General features: G+C 38.4%; 1 protein-coding gene across 1 annotated transcript; it reads right to left on the bottom strand.

The window, feature by feature from the left end:
- Nucleotides 1-106: 106 nt before the first annotated feature.
- Nucleotides 107-12911, bottom strand: LOC125232700 (dihydrolipoyllysine-residue succinyltransferase component of 2-oxoglutarate dehydrogenase complex, mitochondrial-like). Its single transcript, XM_048138457.1, has 9 exons — nucleotides 12885-12911; nucleotides 11672-11781; nucleotides 10570-10689; nucleotides 9356-9518; nucleotides 8384-8569; nucleotides 5847-6007; nucleotides 2594-2752; nucleotides 1983-2166; nucleotides 107-1091 (listed from the first exon to the last, which is right to left on the bottom strand). Exons 1-9 carry the CDS (start codon nucleotides 12909-12911, stop codon nucleotides 957-959), a joined length of 1245 nt encoding a protein of 414 aa, XP_047994414.1. The 3' UTR covers nucleotides 107-956.
- Nucleotides 12912-13809: the final 898 nt, after the last annotated feature.

The following is a 13809-nucleotide window of genomic DNA, read 5'->3' as shown; positions in this document are numbered from 1 at the left end:
TACTGACAGAATTTATCGTTTTCAGTTTGACCACCGGGATTCCTGAAAAGCTCACTTAATTTAACTTTCAATAGGTGACTCCAAAACAAAATAAATTAAACAAATAGCATATCAATTTACTTTTATTTTGAATTGTCAGCAATCAGTCCAGGATACTTATTACACGAGTATAAACATATTACCAAAGACGTACTAGGTGTGTTCCCATTCATCTGTGCTCCATAAGACGTAGCCACATCCACACATGACACAGACAGATGGGACATGATATGGCTAATGTAAGTACAATGATGAACTTATTCCCATCTGTGCCCGGCGTAAGCAAAATGGGAATGCCAACGCTTTATTTCTAGAAAATGTAGAAGACCACCAGTAGGGGCGTATTAAAACAAAATAAAAAATCTTTATGCAAAAATAATATTAGGGCTGCCTGGTGACAATCTCGTGTACAAATACGAAAAGGCGGCCGGCAATGCAGCGCATGCAATTCCTTGTGTGTTGTCCTTTTTAGGGTTCCGTATCTCAAAAAGGAAAACGCAACCGATTTTTTCAGTAACCAACCACCTTATCAAGTTTTCAATAAAATTATAAGTCCTTTGCGCCATCGAATACTTGACACAGCAATTTTAGTATATGCATGCAGATAATTATGGCGCTGATAAATATGGACACGAGTTGTGAGCTTCTTGTGAGATTGTGGTGATTCATTATCCTTTTAACCGCTTTGAATTTTTCACTGAGCCGTGCTATGTCGCCGGCGGTATTACGAAGTTATACGAAGATTTGTCTTATTTATCAAACCTCGGTTAAATGAGCTGATGGATATTGTTTGTCTTATATATCGGACTACAGCGGTTAAAGGGTATAAGGGTAAGATTAAGATTCTATAATCCATCATCATCCATCATACATATAAATGCCTTTTTGAATTTGTCATATTCCAAATTGGCTAAAATCTACATTCCGGCGAGGATGGACGTTGGGTCTTCGACTCCAGACTTGACTTTTCTGAGGAAGAGCACCGCTTCGCGACCATCGATTAGTCTGTGATCGTAGGATAGTGCCAGGTACATCATCGGCCTAATTTCGATCTGGAAAAAGTGAAAAATCGTGAGTTAGTATCACAAACGCAATTAGATGTACCATATTGCAATACCCTGTAGAGTATCATGTTGCTATGAGAGCAACATGAGATAAATAAAGATTTTATTCTATTCTATTCCAAATTTTGATCTTCGTTATTAGTTATTAGTAGAAGGTTTACTATAAATAGGTTGGGTGTGTGGCTCAGGGCTCGGTCATCGTGTAAAGGATAGCTCCTTGTCCAATGTCGGAATTTAGTTACTTAGTTACTGGCTTCAGAGTTGCTGTTGCATATTCGAGCGACACATTGGCAATTATCAAATTTCGATTTGTGTGGTAGACCTCCTGGGTCTCAGCATGGTTAGCACATGATTTCCGCGCGATAGACTACTCATCCTTATGTCATTAATACGATTAGAAGAAGATGTGTGATCTATCTCGCGATTCTCGCGGCAATCATGTGCTAGGTTCACAGTAGGGAACATCCGATTCAGGGGAACTCTAGTGAGACCATGTGTTGTTAATGTGACTGTCTGAAATATCATCATTCACTTGCCCTTCTCCCATTACCTGGGGTCATCGCAACAGATCTCTCCTCCATTCCACTCTATCAGCCGTCATTTCCATAGTGATACCTTTCATTCGCATTATGATTCTTCAAACAGTCCATCCATCTTTTCTTAGACTTTTCACTACCCTTGTATCCATCTACCAGCAGCGGCTGGTCCATACAAGCCGATTCCCACCGGCTTGCCTAAAATTGATTACTAGTAAAGTACCTAATGTTAAGGCAGGTTTATTTTGCTTTGGTGTTGCCTAGCAGAAATTTTCACCAGCCGCCACTGCCATCTACCTTCATATTTATGTGACTCTGAAATAGGACTAGAATGGATTTTCACCTTCTTTCCGACAGCGACAGGCCTCTGGAAAATGGCGTGCATGCCCAGGATGGCAGATTGAGGCAGGTTGATGATTGGCATGGAAAGCAGCGAGCCAAACACACCGCCGTTGCTAATTGTGAATGTGCCGCCTTGCATGTCCCCTGGGGTCAGTTTACCTGAAACAATAGATCCTTTTAAGAATCTATGGATAAAGTATATTTAATTAAATCAGCGTTTTTCCATCGGAGCTTTGTGAGAGTATCCTTCAAGAAGGGATGGGAAAAATATAAAAGCGCAAGCACCTAAATTAAAAAAATAGAAAAACTTATTTGCTAAATTAAAATCATGGGTATGTTTGAATAATATGTCACATGAGAATTTTCAAAATATTTTTGGTGGATTCTGAAGTTTCATGTCAGAAAGACCTGCTGCCTTAGAATCGTCACCTGGCGAAATGAAAACGATTCAGAAAACCCTCATTGTTGAAACAATATTTTGGAATGTGACGATCAAGCCAGATTGAGGACGAAATACAGGGTAAACAAGAGCGTGTATCAAAATCTGCTATTTAGGTAGATTAGGTATTTAGGTTCTGGTTGACTTGAAATAATTACCCGAAAACGTCTCACCTATAGACGATATTGCCGTCGATGATAACTGCGTTGATGACAGGCTGGTCCATGAGCGCGTTGGCAGAAGCCTTGAGGAACGGAGACATGAAAGAAAGCTTCACGCCGTACTTCTTCGTGAATGCTGCTAGGTTAGCCTTACGGTACTCCATTAACTTACTGCAAAAATAAACCTATAATAAATCCCGATTCACGCAGGTGATAAGACTGGCCGTTCTCTATGAATGGAGCCAGTGCCTGATAGATTGCTGTCAAATCGCGTTGTGCGCCTGAATGCCACAATGCGATGATTGATGAGTTGGGATTTGACACCATAACCTAACCACAAAATTAAAATTTAGAACAAAACAAACCTCCGACATAGTGGACTGATTTTCATGACATGTGGCTAAGAAGACTCCCGACTAATTCAGCTTTAAAAAAACCGGCCAAGAGCGTGTCGGGCCACGCTCAGTGTAGGGTTCCGTAGTTTTTCGTATATTTCTCAAAAACTACTGAACCTATCAAGTTCAAAACAATTTTCCTAGAAAGTCTTTATAAAGTTCTACTTTTGTGATTTTTTTCATATTTTTTAAACATATGGTTCAAAAGTTAGAGGGGGGGGGGACGCACTTTTTTTACCTTTAGGAGCGATTATTTCCGAAAATATTAATATTATCAAAAAACGATCTTAGTAAACCCTTATTCATTTTTAAATACCTATCCAACAATATATCACATGTTGGGGTTGGAATAAAACATTTTTATCATTTTTTATTTTTGCACTTTGTTGGCGTGATTGATATACATATTGGTACCAAATTTCAGCATTCTACGGACGGACGGACGGACGGACAGACAGACAGACAGACATGGCGAAACTATAAGGGTTCCTAGTTGACTACAGAACCCTAAAAAAGATGAAATTAATACAATTTAAATATATGTTATTGAACCATAGAATGCCGTTCGCTAGTTTGCAGGTGGTACAGCGACATCTAACGAAAAATGTGGACATCAAAAAATACTTATACATTTTACGAAAACAAGTCATTGCCCAGTTTGCGGGGGTAACAGTGACATCTAGCGAACGACAGCGAACAACTCTATCGTTGAGTTTCCTAAACATATCCTAAGTACATTGGGTTTCTCAACAATAAATAAATAAATAAAATTTACTTTTTCTTTTGACTGAAAACACCGTGTTGATAACCTCTCTCTCCCTCCCTTTCTTCCCTTGGCTTCTGGCTGGCTTCCTAAACTTTGACGAGCCATAACATAATATTAAAAATGTAGGGGCTAAGTTTTGATTCCCATAGAAAAATTGAATTACGCGCCATTTCCAGTGCCAAGTTTCGATTGATCGTCATAGTTGACAGACGTCAAAAATACAACGTTACCTCTTTAGTTTTCTAACAGATGGCGTTAGTTATACAAAATAGTAAACGATGTTTTCTTACTCCTTAGAGTCCTAACAGATGGCGTTAGTAGTACAATATTGAACACAAAACTAAGATTTGATTTTTTTTTAAATGACAATAAAATAATATTTTTTTACAGATATGAAATCTAGATATGAATATAAATTACTATGTTTAAGCACAACTTCATAGGCGTGATAGTTTTTTCAAAAAATGTACCACAAGGTTCGGAACTTTGTCGACTATAGGAGGGCTTCGCTACCGCTCGCCCTGATAAGTAGGATACTGAAATCTTCTTTCTTCGTTGAGCCATCACAGCTAACTTTAACTTACAAACGGTCTTAAGCACCTACACTTCTGAAGGCGCTTAAGTCATTTTTGCTAATAAAAAAAAACCACAACGTTCTATGAACATTGGTCAAGTGCGAGTCGGTTTTCGACTTTTCCATACAAAGAACTCATGAGCGCCTGAACGACTATGATGGCAAAGTTAACGTTTCGAACTTTCAAGACTTTACGTATATATCTCGGAAACGATAAGAGATAGAGCAAAATGGACTTCAGATTTGGGCTTTCGGTGGCACAAATTCTATGTTTTCGTCAACAGACACCTTTTTTTGGACCGATTTGAATAAAATTTTGCTTAGTCAATTTATAAACGGTCTTAAGCGCCTCCTTTTTAGTAGGAACTTAAGTCATTTTGTACAAATGAAAAAAAAATTGAACAAGTTCTAAAAAGAAAAAGACAGAAATGAATTTCTTTATACCTGTCCAACTCGATTACACAATTTTAAGACGTTTAGTAACTACTTGCAGCGGCAGTGAGTGAAATTCGTAATCTGAGTTTTTTTCTCTTAAGTCCGACTTACGCTTGACTGTAGATTTCTAATAGGTTTTCCTGTAATCTACATGGAGAGGGCTATCTCGTGTATTTTTTTGAAAATTTTACGCTAAGTAGTTTCGGAGATAAGGGGGGGAATGGTCATTTTTTGCTTATTTTCTTAAATTACTTCTAAATTACCAAAACAAAAAATATAAAAAAAATATATTTCAGATGCTGATAAAATGCTCTTTCATTTGATATGTATCACAATATAGTTTTAATAACTTTGATTTTTAATTTTCAATTTTACCCCCCAAAAGTGACCCCTGTGATTAAATTTCATTTAATTAAATTACATGTCCGTCTTTGGGCCACAGGTTTACATACGTGTGCCAAATTTCAAGTAAATCGGTCCAGTAGTTTCGGAGAAATCGGCTGTGACAGAGGGACAGACAGACACGCGAGTGATCCTATAAGGGTTCCGTTTTTCCTCTTTGAGGTACGGAACCCTAAAAAAAACTAAATCTAAATAGGTTCATCCGTTCGAGAGTTACGATGCCACAGCCAGACAGACACGTCAAACTTATAACACCCCGTTGTTTTTGCGTCGGGGGTTAAAAATCACTGATTACCAACTGGACTGCATGAATTGATCGAAGTCGGAAACACAACAAATAAGTATAAATCAATATGCTTTGAGGAGTACCCTCGACCTCGATTTCACCAGAATGCTATGATGATGAGGACCTAGAGGGCGATTTTTGAATCTCGCATACGGGATTTTGTCACTAAAATACCGATTGAAAACGGTGACTTGCCTATTATTTTCAGTGTCAATTTTCTGAATTAGAACGCGTGAGACTCAAAAATCGGCCCGCTGGCCTGACTAAAAAATGCGGAGCCCTAAAAATCAAATGAGTTTAGTCTCCCAGAAATCGGGGGATGAGGGTTCTGAGAGTAGGCATATAAAAAACTTATGAATCTTTGGCGTTAAAATGTTGAAGAAAGACAAATGAAAAGTGTATTTTACCTCATGTCACATTCGTTGAATGTGGTAAGCATGGCCGTAGTGTTCTGTGCTTCCTTCAGCCGCTGTGCGATGCGCAGACGCATCTTATTCATGGGCACGGGATGCTCGGTGCGAGTGCCGGATATCGTCTTCGTTGGATCTGTGAGACGTTGCGCTGCTAACTGAAATCATACAATTATTGGTATACTCTTGGGTGGACATATTCGTTTTTCGTCACGTTCCTAAATTTGTCCGATTCTGCTTTCGTCAGCTATTCTTTATTCGTCACGATCGTCGATGGTTTTTCTCGACTACGGTCAATGTCGTTGTTCATCTTTATCTTAATTCGTCTCGTTCTTTAATCTTCTTTCGGCATGTTCGCTGTTAAATCTATGTTTTTTCGTAGTCTTAGGTCGGTACCAACTTAGAAAAAGTATGACCAAATACGAAATGACGAAAAACGATTGACTCGAAATAAGAAAAAGGCCAACAACTCATTATGGTCAAAGACGATAATGACTGCAGACTAAATTGACGAATCAAGAATGGCTGACGAAAGCAGAATCGGACCAATTTAGGAAAGTGACGAAAAACGAACGTGTCGAACTAAGAGTATATCCAATTACTGATTTAATAATGTGTGTAAGAGACATATTTATAAGGAATTTTTATAATGTAAAAAAAGATGTTTCCAAAAGGCTTACCTACTTATTGCACAGTAATTTATGTCTGCCTTCTCAGGAAATACCTAATAATTAATAAGGTTTTGGATTATGTTTTGACCGAAGTAGAAAAATCGCAAAGCGATCTTCTATTTCAAATTATGTTAACCACCCATCAAAAATGATTCTTGCTACTAGTGTTGGAGCCGGCGAAGAAGCGGCTGAGGAACTGATGGCATAACTTTACATCAACCAGTGCTATAGTGCCATTTATATAACTTAAGACGATACGATACAGGTCAATTCTCCATACAAACGCTCTCGACTATTTCCTCCCTGGTTTTTGAAGATAGAGCAATGATTTTTTCAACACAGATTAATATTATTTTTATCTGTGTGGGACCTTTTTGATTTTTTGCTATTTTTATTTTAAAAGACACTCCAATCAAAAATTTCTAAAAACGGCCTTTTTCAATACATACATACATACAATCACGCCGGTATCCCATAAAGGGGTAGGCAGAGCACACGAAACTACCAAAGCTTCAGTGCCACTCCTGGCAAATAAGGGGTTGAAAGAAAACGAAACTGTGACATTGCAGTGACAGGTTGCCAGCCTCTCGCCTACGCCACAATTTAACCCATATCCCATATCTTTTTCAATATGGCTCAAAAAAAGGTGTGATACTCAAAGATCGGTAACAATTAGCCAAAAATCTAAAAGGTCCGACATATACATATTATTTCATTGTTTAAATAAGTTTTGAAGGAGGAAACAGTCGAGAGCGGAACCTCGATTTTAAAGATTCTTTCGCAATATCTTTTATATTAACTGAGTTGTTCTTAATGGACATTTTTTTTTCGATTAATCTAGTTAGGTAATAACCAGAGCCCGTAACTTGTATGCCAATGACATAAATTTGACGTCACGTTGCATATAGAATGATTCAAGAGTTTTATTTAATAATTAATCATTATTCATCAATCATTTTTTTAATCATGACTTCAAAACTATTCTATTCATAAGTGAAATAATTAATACTTACTTGAATATACGTGAAAAGTAAATTAAATTATTTGTTTATTTTTCATACATACATTTTAATAAATAGTTTTGTTACCATATTTCAATAAATTATTAAAACAAAACAAATTGTTTCCTTTTCGTTTCACGTATCAAGTAGGAATTAATTATTCCACGTATGAATAGTTTTCTTTTGAAGTCTTGTACACGATTAAATTGATTAATGAATAATGATTAATTATTACAATAAAACTATTTGAATCATCCTATATGCAACGTGACGACAAATTGATGTCATCGGCATGAAAGTTACGGGCCCTGGTAATAACATTAGTACTTATATTTAACCACAGAGAACCTCCTATAGAGTGCCAATATTGTAAATTTTGTGCGCGCTACAAATCACCAGTGCTTGGGGCGCGAGGAGCGGGAGGGGAATGTGTTTAGCGCGCTGCGATTGGCCGTTTCAAGGACGGCAGGCAGTCGCGTAAATAGCCAGTGTAAGTTGACCTATGCCGGCTCTGAATAAATTATAAATATGACTTATCTGTGGAATGTAATACCGTCTGTTTTTAAATTTGATCTTCTTGTTACCTTTCCACACTACAGGTGGACATCTTTAAGGCATCAAAATACCCTTTTTCAATTTTTTTATTGCGAAAAACACGAGCTGCTTTCTGGTCGGTTACTTGGTCGTTACTGATCGGGCATGGCGAGCGCCCGCGCTTATATCATGGCAAATACAAGTAAGGCTGGTGACCGCGAGTCGTCTTGTAATGGATGTCTATAGGGGTTGGTCTGTGTATTTAACTAAAATTCCCCTTTCCATTTTAGCATTTTCGCTCCTGTAGCGCCTTAACTAAATTACTTACAGTAGGGCCCGCTGCTTTAGTAGAAACCTTCGCCACGATCGGGGCTCCGGCCGGTGCTGCGGGCGCGGGCGCTGCAGCGGGAGCGGGGGCGGCAGCGGGGGCGGCAGCGGGAGCGGGGGCGGCGGCGGGCGCGGGAGCGGCGGCGGGGGCGGGGGCGGCTGCGGGCGCCACGCCGGTCACGTCTACCTGTTGCATGTACAGTTGAATTAGTTTGAAATGCGCTGGTAGCCTAGCGTTAAGTACCTACGTGCGACTTTCGTTCCGGAGGTCGCGGGTTCGAACCCCGGCTCGCGCCAATGAGTTTTTCAGAATTTATGTGCGATACGTCATTTGATATTTGCCAGTCGCTTTTCGGTGAAGGAAAACATCGTGCGGAAACCGGACTAATTCCAGTAAGTTCTAGTTTACCCTTCGGGTTGGAAGGTCAGATGGCAGTCGCTTTCGTAAAAACTAGTGCCTATACGCCAAATCTTGAGATTAGTTGTCAAAGCGGACCCCAGGCTCCCATGAGCCGTGGAAAATGCCGGGAAACGCAACGAGGACGATCCATTTATTATAAATGGGAAAGTGTGTGTCTGTTTGTTTGACCGTCTTTCACGGCAAAACGTAGCGACGAATTCACGTGATTCTTTAAGTGAAGATAGTTGAAGCGATGAAGAGTGTAGTCTATTTATTCTCTTTCTAACCCCCACTTCCCTAAAATGGGGGGTGGAAGTTTGTATGGGGCATTCCGCAATTTTCGAATTTAACGCGAGCGAAATGAAATGAAATGAAATGAAATGAAATATTTATTTTCCAAGTAGGCATATTAAGCCGAAGCCGCGGGCAAAAGCTTAGTACTGTATAGTGTCTCTTTATGGTATTAGGCGAGTGCGCTTACGTGTGTTGCGTACGTACACGGCGCGCATATTACATACATAAGTGTTACTACTGTGTCTATGGCAAACTAGACAAATTCAAACAAAGACTTACTATAAAACATGGTTGCTGCGACTTGACGGCCTCGCCTTCCTTCACCAGGTACCTGACGAGCTTGCCGTGCCCCGGAGACATGACTGGCAATGCTGTCTTGTCTGTCTCGATCTCCATAACAACCTCGTCCATGGCCACTGCGTCGCCTTCTTTCTTTACGTATCTGTGAGAAACAATAGTAGGTACATTGTGCAATATGTGCGATTTTAAATATTTTTTCGCAATATCTTTTAAATGAGTTGTTCTTAATGGACATTTTTTTTAAATAGATAAATCTAGTTAATAACACTAGTATATTTAACTAAAATTCCCAAACTGAAAGGGAGGCTCCTTTCCATTTTAGCATTTTCGCTCCGGTTAATTGCGTCTTAAAAGACTCGAGGTTGCAATATTCCTGAGCTACCTACTCAGAATATTTTTCATCACACTTGAAATAAAAAAGACGCAAATAGAAATTGTTGTATCGAGAAAAAGTTTTTTCTGTAACTCCCTCTACGTTCTCTCTACCGTTCTCCCGGGGGAGTTATGAAATGTCACGTACTCACATGTTGTTTCTAACTAAGTACATACAAAAATCAAAAATCTTTAAAATAATTTATTCAGCAAATAGGCCACAGGGGCACTTTTACACGTCACATGTACATAATATTTAGAAAATATTTAAAATTGAATTGAAATTACAATTGATAAGTACTACTAATACTAAGTTCTAACTAAAGTATAACTCTACTATAATTAATTAGAGATGTAGAAGGTCTCTAAATGTCGAATTACAATTAAGAACTACACTAAATATGAAAAATACAAATACAAAAAAAGTCTAAAATTATGTCTCTAAATGTCACAACTAAAGAAAAAAGTAGATGTATAGGGTCTCCAAGAGTCAAAACCATATATTTAAAATATTCACTAAAAGAAAGGAAACAAACGAGAACCGAACAAAGTGTCCTAATCCATACTAATATTATAAATGGGAAAGTGTGTGTGTCTGTTTGTTTGTCCGTCTTTCACGGCAAAACGGAGCGAAGAATTAACGTTAGTTGAAGGGATGGAGAGTGACATAGGCTACTTTTTGTCTCTTTCTAACGCGAGCGAAGCCGCGGGCCAAAGCTAGTGTAATATAAATCAGAATTAAAGTTACTTAGTTATAAAGGCACCCGTTCACGAGTATGACGCGTATCTCAGTTTAGAATGTAAAAGTAAGTATTTCTCACTTGACATCACCAGTAGTGACCGAGTCAGGGAAATTTGGCGCTTTTACTTCTTCTTCTTTTCGCAGGGAAACTGCGAAGTGGATGGAGCGAAGCGCTGCTGTCGACTGGAACTTCGGGTGGCTGTTGACGAGAATATAAAAATTATACTTATACATAATATAAAAATCATGAAAAATAAGTTTATAAGAAAAATAACAAAGAGAAGTACCTAATTATCAACATGCAGTATTCATCATTCATTTTATTTATTTACATAGTTACGTTAACATTACATAGGTATTATAGCTAAGCAAACGCGGGATTTATCCATAGTAATATCCATACTAATATTATCAATGGGAAAGTGTGTGTGTCTGTTTGTTTGTCCGTCTTTCACGGCAAAACGGAGTGACGAATTGACGTGATTTTTTAGGTGGAGATAGTTGAAGGGATGGAGAGTGTCATAGGCTACTTTTTGTCTCTTTCTAAGAGCGAAGCCGTAGGCAAAAGCTAGTGGTCATATAAATACAACTAGATATTATTAGTTTTTATACTGAAAATAAAATATCATCATCCTCCTTGCGTTATACCGGCATTTGCCGCGGTTCATGGGAGCCTGGGATCCGCTGTGACAACTAATCCCAAGATTTGGCGTAGGCACTAGTTTTACGAAAGCGACTGCCATCTGACCTTCCAACTCGAGGGTAACTGGACTTATTGTAATTAGTCCGGTTTCCTCACAATGTTTTTCCTTCACCGAAAAGCGACTGGCAAATATCAAATGACATTTCGCACATAAGTTCCGAAAAACTCATTGGTACAAGCCGGGGTTCGAACCCGCGACCTCCGGATTGAAAGTCGCACGCTCTTACCGCTAGGCCACCAGCGCTTATTACTGAAAACAAAATAATAAACAAAAATATTCTCTTTAAGACAAACTAAAGGAAACTACTAGGTATTAGTAAAATATAATATGGAGCCACAATTTCGTTTTATTTTAACCCCTTATTTGCCAAGAGTGGCCCTGAAGCTTTAGTAGTTTCATGTGCTCTGCCTACCCCTTTATGGGATACAGGCGTGATTGTATGTATAATATGGAGAGAGAATATAAAGAACGTAATACCAAAATAAATGGTCGCGAATGGTGTGTATGTGATTGCTTTGATATTTGCTTCTTGAGCTGAGTTTTTGAGTCTCGTGGAAATGCAGCCATTTGTTGTGATTTCGAATTACCTGCAAAATATGAATGTTTTAAATATGTACCTACTAGAAACCACAGGTTCACAAGAAAGACTAGCAATGAAACAATCTTTTCAGTACAGATGGTGTTTTTTTACGCACTAGTGCGAGAAGTGGTTCATTATATGTCAGGTCGAAACTTCGGAGGGCCATCTGTACTGAAAAACGTCGTACGATACACGTGCGAAAAGGAAATTCGTAACTCGTAACGATTTAAAACACTCCTTTCGGTCGTGTTTTAATTTATCGCTACTCGTTTCGTACTTCCTTTTTTACGCACTTCTATCGTAATGTACAATTTTATCATGGCAACTCTTACCGTTCTTTTAAAAAAGAGACTCAAAAGTTACCACATTTCCTCTTTTTTGCCAGACTGTAAGAAGGGCACGGTATATCTACCATATGATAGATATTAAAATAGTGCAGCTTCAAATATACATATTTAATGATTTTACCCTTATTTTTTTTTAGTATGGATAGGTAGACGTTTGACCACGATCACACCTGATGGTAAGTGATGATGCGGTCTACGGTGGATCACGCTTACCTATGAGATACCTATTTACTCTTGCTTTAAAGAGACCAGGGTGGCTAGCCGAATGGCACAATCGCTCACGAAACGCTCACGAAACGAAGCGCTAGTAGATATCTATCTCTATCGCGCTTGCGTATTGGCGCGACAGAGCCAGCGGCGTATCGCTTTCGTTTCGCGTCGGAGAAATGCCATTCGGCTACGGGGCCTGGATTGTACTCGTGCGGAAACACAGACTCAGGCAGGGCATTCTACTCCTTGGCGGTTCGCAAAAGAAATGTTGAAGCGAAACGCTTAGTGCGCATTTTTGGAATACTGACCATGAAGCGATGCCGCATTGCCGATTGTCTAGTGGTCCTATGGTGAAATGGGGACGGACGCAAATTAGCATTGATTGGCAATTTAGTGTGCCCACCTTTGTTCTTTTTGCAAAATTTTATTAAAATGTACAAAAATACCTAAAAATACGTAGTATAGCAAATGTTTGGTCTCCAATATTTTTCTCGGATTGCAAGTTATGCAACACATTGTAAGTTCCTCCTTATAAAAAATATAAAATACTTACCAGCCACGCTGTCCTACATCTAAACATGTTTTATAAGACTTTATAATTAAAGTAAATTATTATACTTCGAAAAACAATACTAAAGAATTCATATTAATTGACAAGCGATGACGTGAATATTCTTTTCTAGTCTGACAGAATTTTTATCAAAAAACCAAGATAAAAAAGGCTGTTAATCTTTTTCAGTTAAGTATTTCGTAATTTATATAAACTATTTTCATATTATCGATATAATTATAACAAATATTTAAGTTACTTAACTTAATTTACTTACCTATACAAATACAACCTTATTAAAATAAACTGGCCAAAAACAAGCCAAAAACCACAGCGTGATTTGCATCTACTCGCCGCTAGATGGTAGTAGTGATCGTTTGCCATTTTTGTTAGTTCCCGTCTTTCTAGCTAGGTGGCTCTGGCTACAGAACATCAACAGGCAAATTAAATACCGCACATAACAGGTTATTTATTTTATTTGTAATAAAATAATTAAAATTTAACGAAATACTACTACTTTTTCTTCTAGTCTCGATAATACTCCATTTCCGTACCATGCTATCAAAGCAGCAGTCATAGATTAAATTGTAAAGTATAAGTAGGTACATATGTAATTTATACATACGTATATTTCCAACATTGTCAATAAAATTTTTATACCTAATGGATTTTGAATCTTTACAAGAAATATATTAAAAAGCTCTTAGTTGTGACAAGACAAGAAATTACTTAACTAATGGAGTGCCTATGAGTCACCTAATATACTTGCATGTCTGGCCCCGTAGCCGAATGGCATTTCTCCGACGCCAAACGAAAGCGATACGCCGCTGGCTCTGTCGCGCCAATACGCAAGCGCGATAGAGATAGATATCTACTAGCGCTTCGTTTCGTGAGCGTTTCGTGAGCGATTGTGCCATTCGGCTAGCCA

This window comes from Leguminivora glycinivorella, chromosome 13 (genome assembly GCF_023078275.1).
Source record: "Leguminivora glycinivorella isolate SPB_JAAS2020 chromosome 13, LegGlyc_1.1, whole genome shotgun sequence".
Lineage (NCBI taxonomy): Eukaryota > Metazoa > Arthropoda > Insecta > Lepidoptera > Tortricidae > Leguminivora > Leguminivora glycinivorella.
The sequence above is the reverse complement of the archived record's forward strand: the minus strand, read 5'-3'. Positions and strand labels throughout refer to the sequence as shown.